General features: G+C 47.6%; 7 protein-coding genes across 7 annotated transcripts; 3 read left to right on the forward strand and 4 right to left on the reverse strand.

Moving 5' to 3' along the window:
• Positions 1–301: 301 nt before the first annotated feature.
• EYB26_001767 (uncharacterized protein) lies at positions 302–2,275 on the reverse strand (the record flags this gene model as incomplete). Its single annotated transcript, XM_054261075.1, has 5 exons — positions 302–752; positions 817–1,367; positions 1,438–1,967; positions 2,029–2,109; positions 2,179–2,275. 5 exons carry the CDS (start codon positions 2,273–2,275, stop codon positions 302–304), a joined length of 1,710 nt encoding a protein of 569 aa, XP_054117050.1.
• A 1,466-nt stretch (positions 2,276–3,741) lies between these two features.
• EYB26_001768 (uncharacterized protein) lies at positions 3,742–5,646 on the forward strand (the record flags this gene model as incomplete). The annotated part of the gene is made up of 1 exon (XM_054261076.1): positions 3,742–5,646. One exon carries the CDS (start codon positions 3,742–3,744, stop codon positions 5,644–5,646), a length of 1,905 nt encoding a protein of 634 aa, XP_054117051.1.
• A 452-nt stretch (positions 5,647–6,098) lies between these two features.
• Positions 6,099–6,688, reverse strand: EYB26_001769 (uncharacterized protein; the record flags this gene model as incomplete). The annotated part of the gene is made up of 4 exons (XM_054261077.1): positions 6,099–6,271; positions 6,332–6,421; positions 6,474–6,589; positions 6,669–6,688. 4 exons carry the CDS (start codon positions 6,686–6,688, stop codon positions 6,099–6,101), a joined length of 399 nt encoding a protein of 132 aa, XP_054117052.1.
• Positions 6,689–7,197: 509 nt separating this feature from the next.
• EYB26_001770 (uncharacterized protein) lies at positions 7,198–8,256 on the reverse strand (the record flags this gene model as incomplete). Its single annotated transcript, XM_054261078.1, has 5 exons — positions 7,198–7,230; positions 7,294–7,402; positions 7,460–7,515; positions 7,583–7,892; positions 7,952–8,256. 5 exons carry the CDS (start codon positions 8,254–8,256, stop codon positions 7,198–7,200), a joined length of 813 nt encoding a protein of 270 aa, XP_054117053.1.
• A 2,346-nt stretch (positions 8,257–10,602) lies between these two features.
• EYB26_001771 (uncharacterized protein) lies at positions 10,603–11,568 on the forward strand (the record flags this gene model as incomplete). Its single annotated transcript, XM_054261079.1, has 4 exons — positions 10,603–10,620; positions 10,822–10,936; positions 10,993–11,268; positions 11,330–11,568. The coding sequence occupies 4 exons, from the start codon at positions 10,603–10,605 to the stop codon at positions 11,566–11,568; spliced, it is 648 nt and encodes a 215-aa protein (XP_054117054.1).
• Positions 11,569–12,635: 1,067 nt separating this feature from the next.
• EYB26_001772 (uncharacterized protein) lies at positions 12,636–13,700 on the reverse strand (the record flags this gene model as incomplete). The annotated part of the gene is made up of 2 exons (XM_054261080.1): positions 12,636–13,418; positions 13,500–13,700. 2 exons carry the CDS (start codon positions 13,698–13,700, stop codon positions 12,636–12,638), a joined length of 984 nt encoding a protein of 327 aa, XP_054117055.1.
• Positions 13,701–13,933: 233 nt separating this feature from the next.
• Positions 13,934–14,527, forward strand: EYB26_001773 (uncharacterized protein; the record flags this gene model as incomplete). Its single annotated transcript, XM_054261081.1, has 4 exons — positions 13,934–13,936; positions 13,993–14,092; positions 14,143–14,273; positions 14,336–14,527. The coding sequence occupies 4 exons, from the start codon at positions 13,934–13,936 to the stop codon at positions 14,525–14,527; spliced, it is 426 nt and encodes a 141-aa protein (XP_054117056.1).
• Between the last annotated feature and the right edge of the window lie 691 nt (positions 14,528–15,218).

Here is a 15,218-nt window from a genome sequence, read left to right on the forward strand (position 1 = left end):
GGCTTATAACGGGAACAGGGTATCAGAAGGTTCAGGGGATAGATGAGAGAAGGGGATGCCCTAAAAAGCCAACTCGAACTGGCAGGCGGAAAGGCACTTTTCTTTGCCAATAACCCTATTATCAATGGATAGGTTAGCTTTGATGGCACTTTAATGGAATCTCACCAGTGTAAATTGAATGCAACAAGAAGTTCATACTTTCTGTACCATGCCACCTTCAAGCGTCAACATCGGAATTCCGTAGTCCACCAGATTCATATTTCGTACATTAGATTATATACACAAATTAACCTGACGCTATTTAGGTATGCGTAGGACTGGTAACTCCCATCTCAAAAACATGCGATTCTGCAGGAACCTCATGAATCGGCCGGCTACCTGCCTCTGCTTGCCAGCCATATGTTGCCCCCATTTCTTGCGGTGGTCTTGACGGCAGCCTATACTGGTATTGTTGATACATAGGTGCTTCTTTAGGCTGGCCTTGACGTGGACGCCGTAAAAGGAGCCATGCCACGCTTGCAATCAGTGTAAGTGCAACGACACCACCCAAAACTCCGCCCGCAATGGCACCTGAATTCACGGAGCTAGACGGCGTTGCGTCGCCGGGTTGGTTACTCGATTGTGATTTCGTAGGAGACGGTAGGGTCGAGGAGGTGACGGTTGCACCCCCAACGCGTTTCTGTAGCAAGGAGGACAAAGTAGGGTCTGCAAATCCTGCACCGGGAATAGTCGAAGTGGCGCCACCGGTTGCGCTAGGTAATTCGAGATCACTGTTAGTTGCATATTACACTGAATCAAGAATCCAAGAGAACTCACTCTCCGCCTATCTTGTCATAAATGACTGATGGCACCTCATAGCTGGCGCTGGTATTCAATTCATTCTCCCACTTATATGTAGATAAATCCAAAATTCGAACAGGCTCAAACGTATTGCTGCACAACCCATTGGTGAGCGAATACGCGCCTGCCCGGATTTCACCACCAAGCACAATCATTTGCGCGCCACGGTATGCCTGGCAAGCACCAGTAAGGCTGTCTCGCCCAATAGTCGAGTTAACCTGCTGCTCCTTGTTTGTATTGTTTGATAATTCGGTGGCGTCAATCCAGGTAAATGAAGGAATACTGAGGATGTTCACATCCTCAAATGACCGCTGGGAAAGCAGACTCCATCCACCATAGGTAGTAATATGGAACGCACTACCATCAGGAGACTCTGAGACAACGGCGCAAAAACCGGTTCTGTGCGATGGTGCATCACCGGATGCTTTCTGTGCCCACCAGGTATGCGAAGCAATGTCGTAAACATAGACGGTGAGCCAGTTTGAGTCATACGGCCAACCCGAGTCGGGGCTTATACCTGCAGTTATCTAATTAAAACGCAAGGAACAATTAGCAAGCTACATAGCAAAAACGTGGACTGAAAAGAGGGCAGCATACGTTTCCGCCTCCAAATGTAATGAGCATGCCTTCATCTCCTGCCGGTATATACACCATGGCACCTGCATCCAAGTTCGGGACATCTATTCCATGTGAGCCATTGCCCAAGGTTTCGTTGGTCCATGAAAGATTTTCTGGGTCGGACGCATTGAGCCGTATCATTCCTCCCATGTAGTCTGTTCCACCATAGATAAAGCCCAGGCCCAAGTCAGGAACACTGACATACTGTGAGGAAGTCCGGTTGCCGAAGTTGAAGTTTCCGCCGGTCACGTTGACTTCTTTCCACTGATTCGTTGTGACATTATAGGCCGACAGAGTGTTCGTAGGCTTCTTGAAGCCGCCCCCGAAGACGTATATGGTATCTTTGGTGTTCCATATTGCTCCTGTTGCGTCGCCATTGCTTATACGGACTGTGCTTTCGTAGGCGGCACTGAAGGCGGATTCGATAGTGTCATTGTTCAGAAGCGCTTGAGGAATTGACCTCTCGACCGGAAATTGACTCGTTAGGTTGAGCGAGAGAAGTGATGAACCTAGTTCTAAAGTCAGTTACGGTGCCTAGGTATATTTTGAGGAGGCTGGATGGTTTCTCACTAGGCGCAATCTCTTGACTATCAAAGGACACGCTGCTGTAATTACCGCTCATAAAGAACAGTCGGTCATCAACCAGGGAGGCTTAAGGATAGTCAGAAACATTCATAGCCAGTATTGGTTCTCAAAATGACTGGAAGTAATCCGACTTACTCTTTGCGCCCAATATATAACAAATATCGCCTTGAGTGCATAGTGCATAGCGCACCAGACCAGATAGTCCGAGAAGCACAAATTGCGATAATTTCATCGCATAATGTATATATTGGACACTTTGAACGACACTGGACGAGATCAAACTAATTTACATCGATCAAACACTGTGACACATGGAGGCTTAGGCGTTTGTATATATACGGAGTATCAACGTACCTGTCTCGAGGTCCTAGGGCCACCTGAAACATCCATACATTTGCAAGTCTTAGGTAATGCGTTTTTTTCTCATAACTAGTTAGTTAGTTAGTTAGTTACTCCAGTCCTATTGAAGAATAGATTATGCAAAATAAATACTATGCCCTTTAGGTCTTCTCACAAATAAAAATAGTCGCCGAGAAAATGCATTAATTGTTGGTTCGCATTTCATTGGTAAAGGTAAGTTTGTAATTAGCGCCCACCAAGTTAAAGGGTTTGTTGGGGGCTAGGTAGTTGTGAAACCTGTGATAGGATTGGAACTAGGAAATCAATCTAATCTAGGCCATATCTAGGTACATGGAAAGGATTGTGAAACTCAGAAATCCCCTAATGATTTTATACATATTGAGTGCCGAGCAGTGAGGACTCAAGGGAATTTCTAGACACTAACTACAATAATCTCTGATTACTGGTTCAGAAAGAACCAACAGATACAATAGCCCCAATGGCCAGACGCTTTGTTAGGCATAACCTAATGAATGCTTGGTCGATCTTTCTATTGGCTCAGAAGGCGAAAGATCTTTCTTCTTCTAGCGTGGTTCTCAGCTTTGAGTGAATAGGGGCAACTAACCCTAACATGAGACGAAACCCTAAAGCACCTACCTGACGTTGAGAAACACCCATCATGCGTTTCTATGCATCCTGCGACCCAAGATATAAAAGAATAACTATTTGCCAGGAGTCTCTGAATGGTATAATGACTGTCTCCGAAAATGAAGTAAGTATCTATTTTAGGCGTACGCTCCGACGATACGGTTACTCAGTTCTCTCCATGGGCTTCTTCACAAAAAGAAGAGAGCGTACGGCAAATCTGCCTGAAAGGCCTTGTCTGTTATTCAAGGTGCAACAATAAGTCTGCCTAGCCTCTAGGTTCAACCACTCAAGCTCAGGGTTGAGGAGTAGAAGTATGACGGGATGGGCTCGCATGCGTTTATCCGTCCTGTGCGACAATCAAAAAGGCTTTGGAAGACAAGAAATTGATGAAATGACCATCAATTAGACTGTATAGTTGACTTTTAAATGGCGAGGCTGATATTTGTGGATTATAAGAGAGATTCGATGTTCATGGTGCCGTCCGAGTACTTTCGTAAAACAATTGTTCATGTCTCTTTCTTATCGGTATAGATCTTATAATGCATATAAGTATGCTAAATACCTATTATTCACATTTATATACATATAATAAAAGTTGAGATTCGTCATCTGGTCGCTGCACCAGTCGTCTAGACGCTTCTCGAAATGGATCAGCCTCTGGGATTGCTGCTTTATACATTTCTTACTGTCAATCTCCATATACATTCCATCATGGCTCAAACACCATACGGCATGACCTGGTCAACCGACACTTACGGCCCCGATGGTCCCTGGAATGCCATTTCAGTGGAAATCGGTACCCAATGGCAATCCATCGCCCTCTATCCCGGCGGCAATTGGGAATCCACAATTCTCCTACCAACGCTTTGCACAAACACATCAATTTCATCAAAATGCTATGCCGGGGATGCCGGAATCTACAACGCCGATGACTCGCTAACATGGGACATCACCACCATTCAACAACCACCGGATGGGAACTGGCAAAAATATACCATGGGCTTCGCTGACGACGTCCCCGTATACGCATCGGCACAACGCGCCATGGACACCATAACACTCTGGAATGGCGTCACCGTTCCTCATGTAAGTCTGATCGGCATCTCAGAGGGCTATCAGACCTATCCAGGTGGTCAAAACTACCCCCTTGAAGTCGGCGTGCTTTCTCTGGGCGCAAATGAACCCAATCAGACATTCAGTGTTAATGATACCCATGCCGTCGAAGCAAACTTTGTCACGGGCTGGTTGTATGAGTCCCGAAGGATTCCTTCGTACTCGTATGGAATGCATATTGGCTCGGCGGCACAGAAGATTCCTGGCTCGTTGGTTCTGGGTGGATATGAGATTGCTCGTGCACTCGGGAATGTATCGAGTCAGCCGTATAATGGGACCAAGTTTCCCATTCAGTTGCTGGATATCGGTATTGGGGTTGTTACCGGTGATTCTCCTTGGAACTCATCCAACATAACCAATCTTCTGGCCCCTGGAAACACAACTCTACAGCGGCAGCGGCAGCAGCAACAACAAGAACGAGGCACCAAAGTCCTCGTAACAGGCGCAGACCCGTACCTCTACCTCCCCCAAAGCACCTGCGAGAAGATCACGAGTCACCTCCCAGTCACTTACAACTCCAGCCTAGGCCTCTACTTCTGGAACACCAAGGACATCCAGTATCACAAAATCGTCAAATCACCCAGTTATCTCTCCTTCACTTTCGCCGCCAATGCGTCTAGGGATACAAACAGCAACATCACGATCAAGGTTCCATTTGCATTGCTGAATCTCAAACTCGAAGCCCCTTTAGTCGCTGAATCGACCCCTTATTTTCCATGTATGGGTACGGCTAATGGCCCGACCGACGTCCTGGGCCGAGCGTTCCTTCAAGCAGCCTTCGTCGGTGTAAATTGGACTCCGAAAAGGGGGGATGGGAACTGGTTTCTAGCCCAAGCCCCGGGGCCAGGATACTCGAGAAGCTTGTCTGAGTCGAATGTGATCCGTATCCATGAGACGAACGAGACGATTATCGGCTCTATTGCGCCGAGCTGGGAGGAGACGTGGATGGATCATTGGACTCCGCTCAACAATACAGATAATAGCACGTTTACAGAGTCAGAGTCCTCTGGTTCGGGGGGTGGTATTTCTTCGGATTTGATTACCATCATCGGTGCAACTGTGGGTGGTGTTGTTGGGTTAGTCGTTCTTGCTTGTATTTTGTGTAAGAGGACTCGTCGTCCTCAGCGGGGGGGATATAGTCCGCCAGGAGGAGAGCAGGATGAATATGGCCAGCGACGACAGCAGGAAGAGCACAGTCAACGAGGAGAGCAGCTACCACCATATAGTGCCCAAGCTGTTGACAACCGCGCCGATAACGGCAAGCCTGCTTCAAGGATCGTAGCTGAGCCACAGAGCGCGGCACAATCGCAGCAAACTCCTCGGACTCATACACAGCAACCTGGTACACACACGGCAGAGAGACGCGAAACCTCAAAGACCAGTGTAGTCAGGAGGAATGACCGGGGAACGGCTCATAGTTCACGTGAAGAACACATCGTTGAGTATCATTGGAGGTCGGCACGGGTTGTATCGTCGTCATCTTCATCGTCTTCGTCTAGTTAGTGATTGAGTACCCTACGCACGGTATTGTCATCAAGGCATGCTGAAATTTCATAAGCGCACTCGTGTCCTGGGATCACGTAGGCAGTTTCAATATGATAGTTAGTATCCATGAAATTGATATATGGCACAGTAAAGAAATGCGCAACAACCCAAAATCGAATGTCATTCGAGAAACAAAAAATTAAAAAACACAATAAAACGCAAAACGTAAAACGTAAAACCACAGGCATCAATATCAGCATCAGCCCTTTAAACACGGAAACATGTACCAGAAAGCCATCCGTATCCGAAAATGAGCTGTTATACAACACACTCTCAATACACTTTCTATGTGAGTGGAATCATAACCATCGTCAAAACACCCTCCCAAATATGGATCATAACAGGGAAGCAATGTCCTCATCCGCGCCGTCCTGTCGATAAGAATTTACGCATCCAAGAGAATCGAATTCTTAGACTTGTTCAGCACCCCAGCTGGGGTCGGCTTCGCGCATGTTTGTGGGGGCTTCAATGGAAGGCACGAATTCCAAAGCGATGTATCCAAGACCGACGATGCCGACGATCGAACCGGCGATGATACGGAGGACATGGTCGTGCATCATGAGGGATCCGACAAAGACGTAGACTAGAGTCAACCGTTAGTTTTTGTAGCCAACAAAACAACCGCACATCATCGTAGACTTACAGCCACCACGTCCAAGGAACGAGAAAAGGAACGAAGCGTAACGGTAGACGTAATCCGGGATCTGGGGAAGGAACTCGAGACCGCCCACAACTATCAAAGCGATTAGCATGCGTTTTTAATTCCATTGAATGATTTTTCATACTGAGGCCGAAGATGATGACATAGATTCCGACGACTAACGTGCCAACTCCAAAGGGGAAGAATTGACTGATACCGCCCAAGACCATAATCACGCCAACGGCGATGTTGACGAGGCGGCTAAACACGCATCATGTCAGTCAGGTCATCGTTTCAATTGGAGTCGCGTCGCGACCACACGACGGATAGTAGAACGTACAAGATGTTAGACAGATCCATGTTGACGGCGCAATTGATTGATTTGATCTGACTGAAAGATTGAAGGGATTCGAGGGAGTGATGCAAATGGAAAATGTCGTTGTCGATCGCAAAGGGTGTGAGCGAGGTTCTTATAGTTGGCGCAAGGTGATCGAGAGACGAGAACGTCGCAGCCTAATAAGAGCAGGTGTACGATGCGCGGACTTCGGAGCCTTGAAGGATGAGGACATTCAAGATTCACTTCGAGGCTTACAGATTAAGCTGGAGCTTCAGGAGGCTGCTATTTTGTTGTCTTGGCGTTACGCAGCCGGCTACGTTCAATGGACGGTGATTGGCTGGAGAGCCCCATTTTGACCCGCTCTGGAAGGATTGACGACCAATCAGAAGCATGGGCCACCTGTTTACTTCAGCCTAGTCCTGCTGCGTTGTAGGAGTATGTAGTATGTAGAAGAGATCGACGGGTGTATTTATTCTTTATTGAATCTTCTATCGGTATGCTATGTTCAGTGGACCAACTATCGGCAACATCCTCAAGACTTGCGGTGAATGGCACCGGCACCGCCCTGTGATTCAAAAGGTCAGCATGAGGGTTCAGTAACAACAGTAAGAGGCTGCGAGAGCCGTACCTGGTGGCTGGGATAGATGAGAGTGTCTGCAATAACGACATTTTCTCTGCGTCCAGCGGCGAAGACAATGACTTCTGCGATATCCTCTGGAGTGAGAGGCTCACAACCACTAGACAGGGGGTTAGTCAGTGAGAAGCCGAAAAGCAGTAGGACAGACAATTCTTACGCATAGACGGCGTCTGCCTTGGATTTATCACCGTAGAAGCGGACAACGGAGAATTCCTATTTAGAACCATCACGTCAGAACGAGACTCATTTGTAGATGCGATAGAAAATGGAAATGTCATACTGTCTCAACTTGACCGGGGTCAATCTCAATCACTCGGATGCGAGTAGAAATGAGCTCCTTCCTGAGCGAGTCGGTAAAGCTTCTCACTGCGGCTTTCGTAGCACAGTAGATGCTTCCACCAGAATAAGGTTCACGGCCGGCAATACTGCCAATGTTGATGATGTCTCCCCGACCACCTTGGTCTCTCTTCTTGTAGACGGACAGGACAGCCTGGGTCATGTTGATCAAGCCAGTGACATTGGTAGCGATCATAACATTGATATCTTCTGGTTCGATGTTAGGGGCTTGCGCAACACCCTTGACGAGGCCACTGCGTCTGTTAGACTAACTTATTTACTAAGGGTCAAAGTATTTCTTCTTGTGACTCACGCATTGTTGACCAAGACATCAATTTCCTGAAACTCGGCCGGCAACGAAGGAATGAAATCCTTCACCTGCTGAGGATTCGACACATCCAAAGCAACAGGCAACACTTTCACTCCATCACCGACTTCCTCCTTGATCTCCTTGGCCAATTGCTCAAGCTTGTCAACTCGTCGAGCTGTGACAATAATTTTGAGGTTCGCGGGGGAAGTGCGCGCAAACTCCTTGGCAGTAGAATATCCAATTCCAGACGAAGCGCCGGTGATCACCACGGTCTTGCCTTCTAGGCGTTTGGCTACAGCGGAGGCCATTGTGCGTTTGAAGTTGCGATTACTGAAAGTATGAGATGGCACGATGCGGGGAGGTTCAAGTACTCCGCTGCGACGATAAACGGCTGCGGAAAAGAGTCCGGACGCGATGCGAAAGCGACGGCCAAAAGATCTAATAGTAGTAGTACCGGTGGTACGGAGACGGTTCATCCGGGGTACTCAATGAATGAAGTTAAAATCGTAGAAGGCAGAAATAGGCAATTGTCGTAGTTAGTACCTTCCGAGTAACTAACTAAGGTATCTGTCAAACGATGGTTATCTTCTCATGGTCGGCTATCGGAGCCTATCTGCGGGGCGGCTTTCTCTGCGAGTCCATTGCACCATCGGAACGAGGGGAACTGGAGCTCGTAACTTGGCTCGCGACGTTGCTCATAAACTAGAATTATTATTATCGCTGCAATTGTTTCAAATGGAGTGCAAGTACTTTGGATGTCAAGTGACACAAAATTGAGACTGATACCAGTCTCAAAAACAGGCACGGTGTGTCCTCGAGGTCCATAGGGTTTGGCTCGGACAATCTATGTCCGCACCGTATCCTGGACGAACGGAACGAGCATCCAGGAGCGCCAGAGGAATGTTTAAATAGGAGTGAACACATCGCGAACTTGGAACACAGCATACTCTAAGACTGACCCGACCAATCTTTTGCATCCTAGACCCTGGACGTGCTCACTTTGAGGGCAGTCCCGGCGCCCAATGGCAGTTCTGGGGTTGCAAGATCGTGGGTAAAGTAGTGCTGCAGCAGAGATCGCCGGTGCTGGCTGGACGATCTAGTCAGAGTCAAGTCGAGGTCAGAGCCTCAGCAAGATGCAGTAACTACTAACTAATCTGGGCAGTGGTTACTCTTACTCTGTACTATGAGTACACAAAGAATGGAATGCTTGGGATGATGCTGGTATGGTATGCGCAATACACGTAATCAATTCCAGCAGGCGCCCACATCTGCTGTATTCATGTATTGTACCGTAACCCGCATCACCTCCCAGGTTCTGTTCTTTGTGTTATCAATAGTCTCATTTTTGCTGAACAGAAACAACAATTGATCTTCATTACGTAGTACTGTGGCCGGAATCCTTCACGGAACCGCTACCGTTGTACTCCGTATCCTACTCTTAATTGTGTCGACGAATTCCTCCCCTAAGATCCCGATCTTCAACGTACTACTCTGTACGGAGTAGCTAGCTCCCTTTCTTCCTGGTGGCTGGTCCGAATAATCTAATCATCCTGGAGCAATCCAAGACCACCACCTCAATAATACTACTACCGTACTACGAGTAATATTATCCAGCCGAATTCAAAAATCACCGCACATTTCATGCTTCTCAAGCTGTTGTCAGGTACCTCGATCCATCAAACTGCCTGGCACGATTTTGCGCCAGTTCCGACCCCATCCGCAGCCACAATACAATGTACGTACGACGGTGTGTCTTGAATGTTCATTGTCTGTTGGTCCGTTCCATCTCAGTCTGAAAATCGTTTTGTGACTGCTCAGCAAGAGCCAGCACATTGCTGGCCACGCCCCTTCTTATTCGCTGCAAGCTTTCCTCGGCTGTCTCCAGAATTGCTAAAGGGTTTCTAAAGGACCTAAAGCGCTGAACGGCCTCCTGAGTGGCTGTCGACCCGTGCTCCCCGTTTTTCTACTCGCTCTCCCTTCCACAGAATCCACACTATCACATCGCGCCCCTCTCCCCTCCTCTTTAGTCTCAACTACGGAGTAGAATGACTGAAACAACATGCGAGTGATTCGCTAACGTCTCGATCGATTCTCACAGTGCTACGTAGGCCGTGCTGCAGAAGAATACGACGCAATTGCTGTTGATCGCCATCGCATCGCTCGCTCGCTCTCCGGTGCTTGTCCCCAGGTCCCCTACGGCATTTCATTTCATGCACACGCTGAATCGCGGGCCAGCCACATTCAATTAGCAAGTGGAACGAACGAGCTAACACCGCGGAGCTTTTTCTGTTTCGTTATCTAGCAAGTGCACAGACCAAATCGGTAAAGCGTGTTTCGCCCACCCCTTACCCGATTTTGTTTGGTACGTCGTACTGACTATTCCCCTGCCTCATACTAGAATCCTACTTACCTAACCTAAACCCGCGCCGACCCTGAACATCACTCTGTCACTTACCGTTTACCACTACAACCTCGCTGAACCCTCCTCCTCCTCCTTTGCCGCAGACTCGCTCGCAGACCTGCAGCTCCCTTCGAGTCCTCCCGATCCCGACTCTGTCTCGTCTCGAACTCACCGCATCCTGGCGATTGCTGGATTAGCCTCGACTCCTTTTATTGTATAAATTGCCCAAGGCTTATTTTTGACACAGGCCTCAATGGCTTCTGCTAACAAGGTAAATTACACCCGTTGACTTGACCGCACCCATCTGAGACCTGCCCCCTCTTTGCTGGTCATCCCTGGATCAACAAAGAACCCGCACCGGACTTGGATCATCGCAACGAATCAGAACTTGTCGAGGATACGAGGGCCGACAGAGGGCAGATTCAATCGATTCAGGAGTAGGAAAGATGCTGATAGTCTCTGCTCATTACAGTTTCTCCGAGAATATAAACTGGTGGTTGTCGGTGGAGGTGGCGTAGGAAAGTCATGCTTGACCATCCAATTAATCCAGAGCCATTTCGTCGACGAATACGACCCAACAATTGAAGGTAGGTTTCTCAAGGCCAGCCGATTCTTGATGAAGGCTCATCGTTCGCTCGAATAGATTCGTACCGCAAGCAATGCGTGATCGACGATGAAGTCGCTTTGTTGGATGTGCTGGACACTGCGGGCCAAGAAGAATACTCAGCCATGCGAGAGCAGTACATGCGCACCGGAGAAGGATTCTTGCTCGTGTACTCCATCACCTCTCGCCAATCATTCGAGGAAATCATGACATACCAACAACAGATCCTCCGCGTGAAGGACAAGGATTATTTCCCCATCATAGTGGTTGGCAACAAGTGCGATTTGGAGAAGGATCGGGCTGTTACTCAACAAGGTATGGAATTGCACCCCCAGGTCACACTATTAGCAAGTTACTAATGATTCTCGACTTGCAGAGGGTGAGGCTTTGGCACGTCAATTTGGTTGCAAATTCATCGAGACATCTGCGAAGTCCCGAATCAACGTCGAAAACGCTTTCTACGACCTCGTCCGAGAAATTCGCCGCTACAACAAAGAAATGTCATCGTACCCGTCAGCAAGCGGTGCCTTTGCTGGTGGTGCTCCCCATGGCAAGATGGACGTTTCTGAGCCAGGCGATGATGCTGGATGCTGTGCGAAGTGTGTCATTATGTAAAGAAACCGCGGGAAAAAGCCTCGAGCAGTTGAGGAACAAAATACGGCAGGCTCTAAAGCTTGGAGACAACCATTTCTTTCTAAAACATCCTTGACGCGCGACAGAACCGAGTCTCGACGGGCAGACACAATCCCGATCTGTCATAGCTCACTAATCTAATCATATTCCATACCATCCACGACTTCTACCGATTCATCTCCCCTCGATCGGATTCGCATCAAAAATCATTTAGGAACCCTACATCTTCGGCTTTTCTACCATTACGATTTCTTCTTCTTTTTTTTTCCCTGGGGCTATCTGGAGAACCAGGGACGAATGGCTCTGTCCATGAATTGATTTTGCATATCTCTCTGGGAGATCTTTCTGGTTGCGATTTTCCACCATTGGTTCGCTTTTTTGCAACGCCCTACATTCTTCTCACGGGGTGAGCGCTCTTATCGGTATATCGCTTTGCACATGTTTTGTCTCTTTTTTTTTTTCCTTTCTACTGTCACTTAGTTTCTTTTCTCCTTTCGATATCCCTCCTTTCCCCTTTTTTTCTTCTCTTTTTTTGGACTCGATGAGTTTGTTTCAGTTATGGCTACATCACATTTGTCTTGTTTTGTGACATGTCGATATACCATTCGGCAAAGTATATGTGGTGTAGCTTCGCCATATCCTCCGTATAACGGAGCGGCAGCAGAGAAAGGGGTGATATGATAGCGTGTGATACCTCTCTTTTTCCTCCTCGGACATGTTTTATCTATCGGTATTCTCAGGGAAGTCCTGTCATTGGCATGATTTCTCTGTTCACTTTTCTTTACCGTGATTTTTTTTTTCTTTTGTGTATGCGTGTTTGTACTTGTTCGTGTATGGTGCGCTTGGTTGGATACATATATTGGGTATACTTTAGAATCGTTGAGCAATTTCGATATCTTTGATCTATGGATGATTCATTACTTATCAGTTAGTCGAATTAAAAAGCACAATTCTGGGTTTGAACTGTATACACATCAAAGGGGCTGGTATAGATGCAAGTACAGGATATTTATATATACATACATACTTACCTACTGAAGAGATCTAATCTAAGCATCATCTGGGTCGTCGTCTTCGCCCTCCCTCGAAACCCGTCTCCCCTCTACATTTTTCTCAACCTCCGCCACCAAAGAATCAATATACTCCTTATTGGCTCCCACCAGCGTCACCGTATTCCTCTTCTTCCCCCATCGCGGATAACTTCCTACCTTCACGCCGTGTGGCATAACCCTCAAAGCCAAATCGGTCAAGTACGCCGCAACCGAGCTCTCGGATAACGGCGTACTAATCAACACTCTGTACGAACCATTACCTTCTGGATCAGCCAATCGCGGTGTGACGACGGGCTTAAGACCATCGAGCAACTTCTCAAACAGCCTAGGCACACCAGGTAGAATATGCACATTCCCATTCACCGTCGCAATCGGCACCCACGAATCATCGGCCACAAAGACATTCTGCATATCCTCATCCACAGTCTCGTCGTACGGAAGCTCAACCATTCTTAACCTCGCCGTGAGTGCTGGGGACGGCTCATCCCATTTGAATCCCGGCTGTAATTGACTCGGTCTCGAGAGTTTCTTCATGCGCTCAAACGCCGGCTCGTAGAGTTTGAGTGGGAGGTTGAATGCCTTCGCGATGGAGGAGTAGGTGATGTCGTCGTGCGTGGGGCCGATGCCGCCGCTGGTCACGACGAAGTCGTATTTGGAGCTCATCCGGCGTACACCTTCGATGATTTCGTCTTCGTCGTCGGCGATTACTTCGATGCGTTTGAGTGTAATGCCGAGCGAGAAGCACCAGCGCGCGAAGTAGGCGGAGTTTGTGTCGATTGTCTAGTAGTATCAAAGTAAGTTAGAGATTTGTGTCGGAGAGATATGAAACCAAAAAGCGCTGGGAAATTGGAGGGAGTGTACTTTTCCGCCGAGGACTTCATCGCCAATAATCAAGCATGCTGCCGTGTATATCGTCTTGGTTTTGTTCTCGTGGAACGTCGCGAATGATGTCATGCTGGATAGAGGTTGTACAGAGGACGTGAATGCCGCGGCCGATGTATGAGCGTAGTTGGGGAGTGGGCGAGAGAGATGACGAGCGAGTTGATTGAATCGCGAAAACATGAGATATACTTCCTAGAAACTGGTAGAAGAGGAAGTGGACGGTGTGAGAGCAAGGGATTTAAAAGAAGTCAATCTTCGGAGGGAGTGGGGGTGGACTTCCTCAGGAACCAACTCAACTGTCATCGGATTGCGGGGCTGCCTATTCTTCGAAGGTACATACTCTCTACGGAGTATACGACAAGCTCTCTTTACGTGTATTTGATATTTGATTATACACAATACAATCTTCTAAAATGGTATGTCGACATTTTCTGACTGAAAGCTGTGCTGTGCAAGTATACTGACTATCAAGACCGATACACGCTTATACACATTCTCGCCAGAGACGAGAGAGGAACTGAGAAAGTTTCGCCTGGGAACATCTCGAGCAAAGGATCCTCAAGCCCGAATCTGTACGCATCTTCTTCTCCTTTTCTGCGGATCATCTTGCTAACGACAACAGACATGATCGACGTCAAAACAAAAGAAATCCGCGCAGAAAGCAACGACACCTACTCAAAACTAGAAGACATCGCCGACGAACTCCCCGATTCGTCGCCACGATTCGTCTTGTTGAGTTATCCCCATACATTGGTTTGTTCCTGCTCTCTGTCCCGCTGTTATAGTGTGGAATAGTCCACTGACTCAGTTTCCAGGTATCTGGACGTCTGTCCGTTCCCTATGTTCTGCTTTACTATCTTCCCGAGAACTGTAACCCTTCGTCTCGGATGATGTATGCTGGTGCCGTGGAACTGTTCCGCAACACCGCTGAGGTGCAGCGTGTCATTGAAGTGGAGAGTGAAGGGGATGTGCTTGATATTGAGAAGAAGTTGAACAATGCTAATTAGGTTCTTTGCCGGGCTCTCGTGGTTTTTCTTTTTATGGTATATTGCTGGGTAAGGGTTTTGGAGACGTTAAGCTCACTTGGATATAAACTTTCTCTAGTGCCAACTATGGAACATATTCGGACACTGCAGCATCTAACCACAACGTTCTATAAGGTAGATGGATCATTAACCCACTTGTAAACTCGGCCATGAAACGAACTTGACGTTTTGACCTTGTCGTGAACGGTATACCTACGGTAGGTAGGTATAGACAGGCTGTGCACAGTCCCCAGTATTCCTCCGCAGTAGCCGCACTGAAAATGATATTCTTATCGGGTCGAATTGGTCAATTTCGCAGAATATGTCCTAAACGTATTGATGTCTAATTACGACGGGTAAATTCCAATACAGGCTGCAGTTACTCATCTTCTTGATCCGTTGTAGCCTTTCTCTAACCAAAGTCTGTGAGAGAACGCTGCGGAGGTAGAGTAGACTGAGCCACCCGTTGGGAAAGCTTTTTGAAATTGCCATTTTCGGTAGATACCGGTATACCGGTAGGGCTTGCTTCTGCAGCTGTAGCATGGCTAGTGTATCTAAGTTTCTAACGATGTGTTGATTGGGCAAACAGCAGAGGTTCTGGAGCTATCAATATCAAGAAGAATTTATTTGCTATCTATCGATCTCGCTCGTTCCAAATGATTGATAATGTCCA

This window comes from Talaromyces marneffei, chromosome 1, assembly GCF_009556855.1.
Source record: "Talaromyces marneffei chromosome 1, complete sequence".
Taxonomy (NCBI): domain Eukaryota; kingdom Fungi; phylum Ascomycota; class Eurotiomycetes; order Eurotiales; family Trichocomaceae; genus Talaromyces; species Talaromyces marneffei.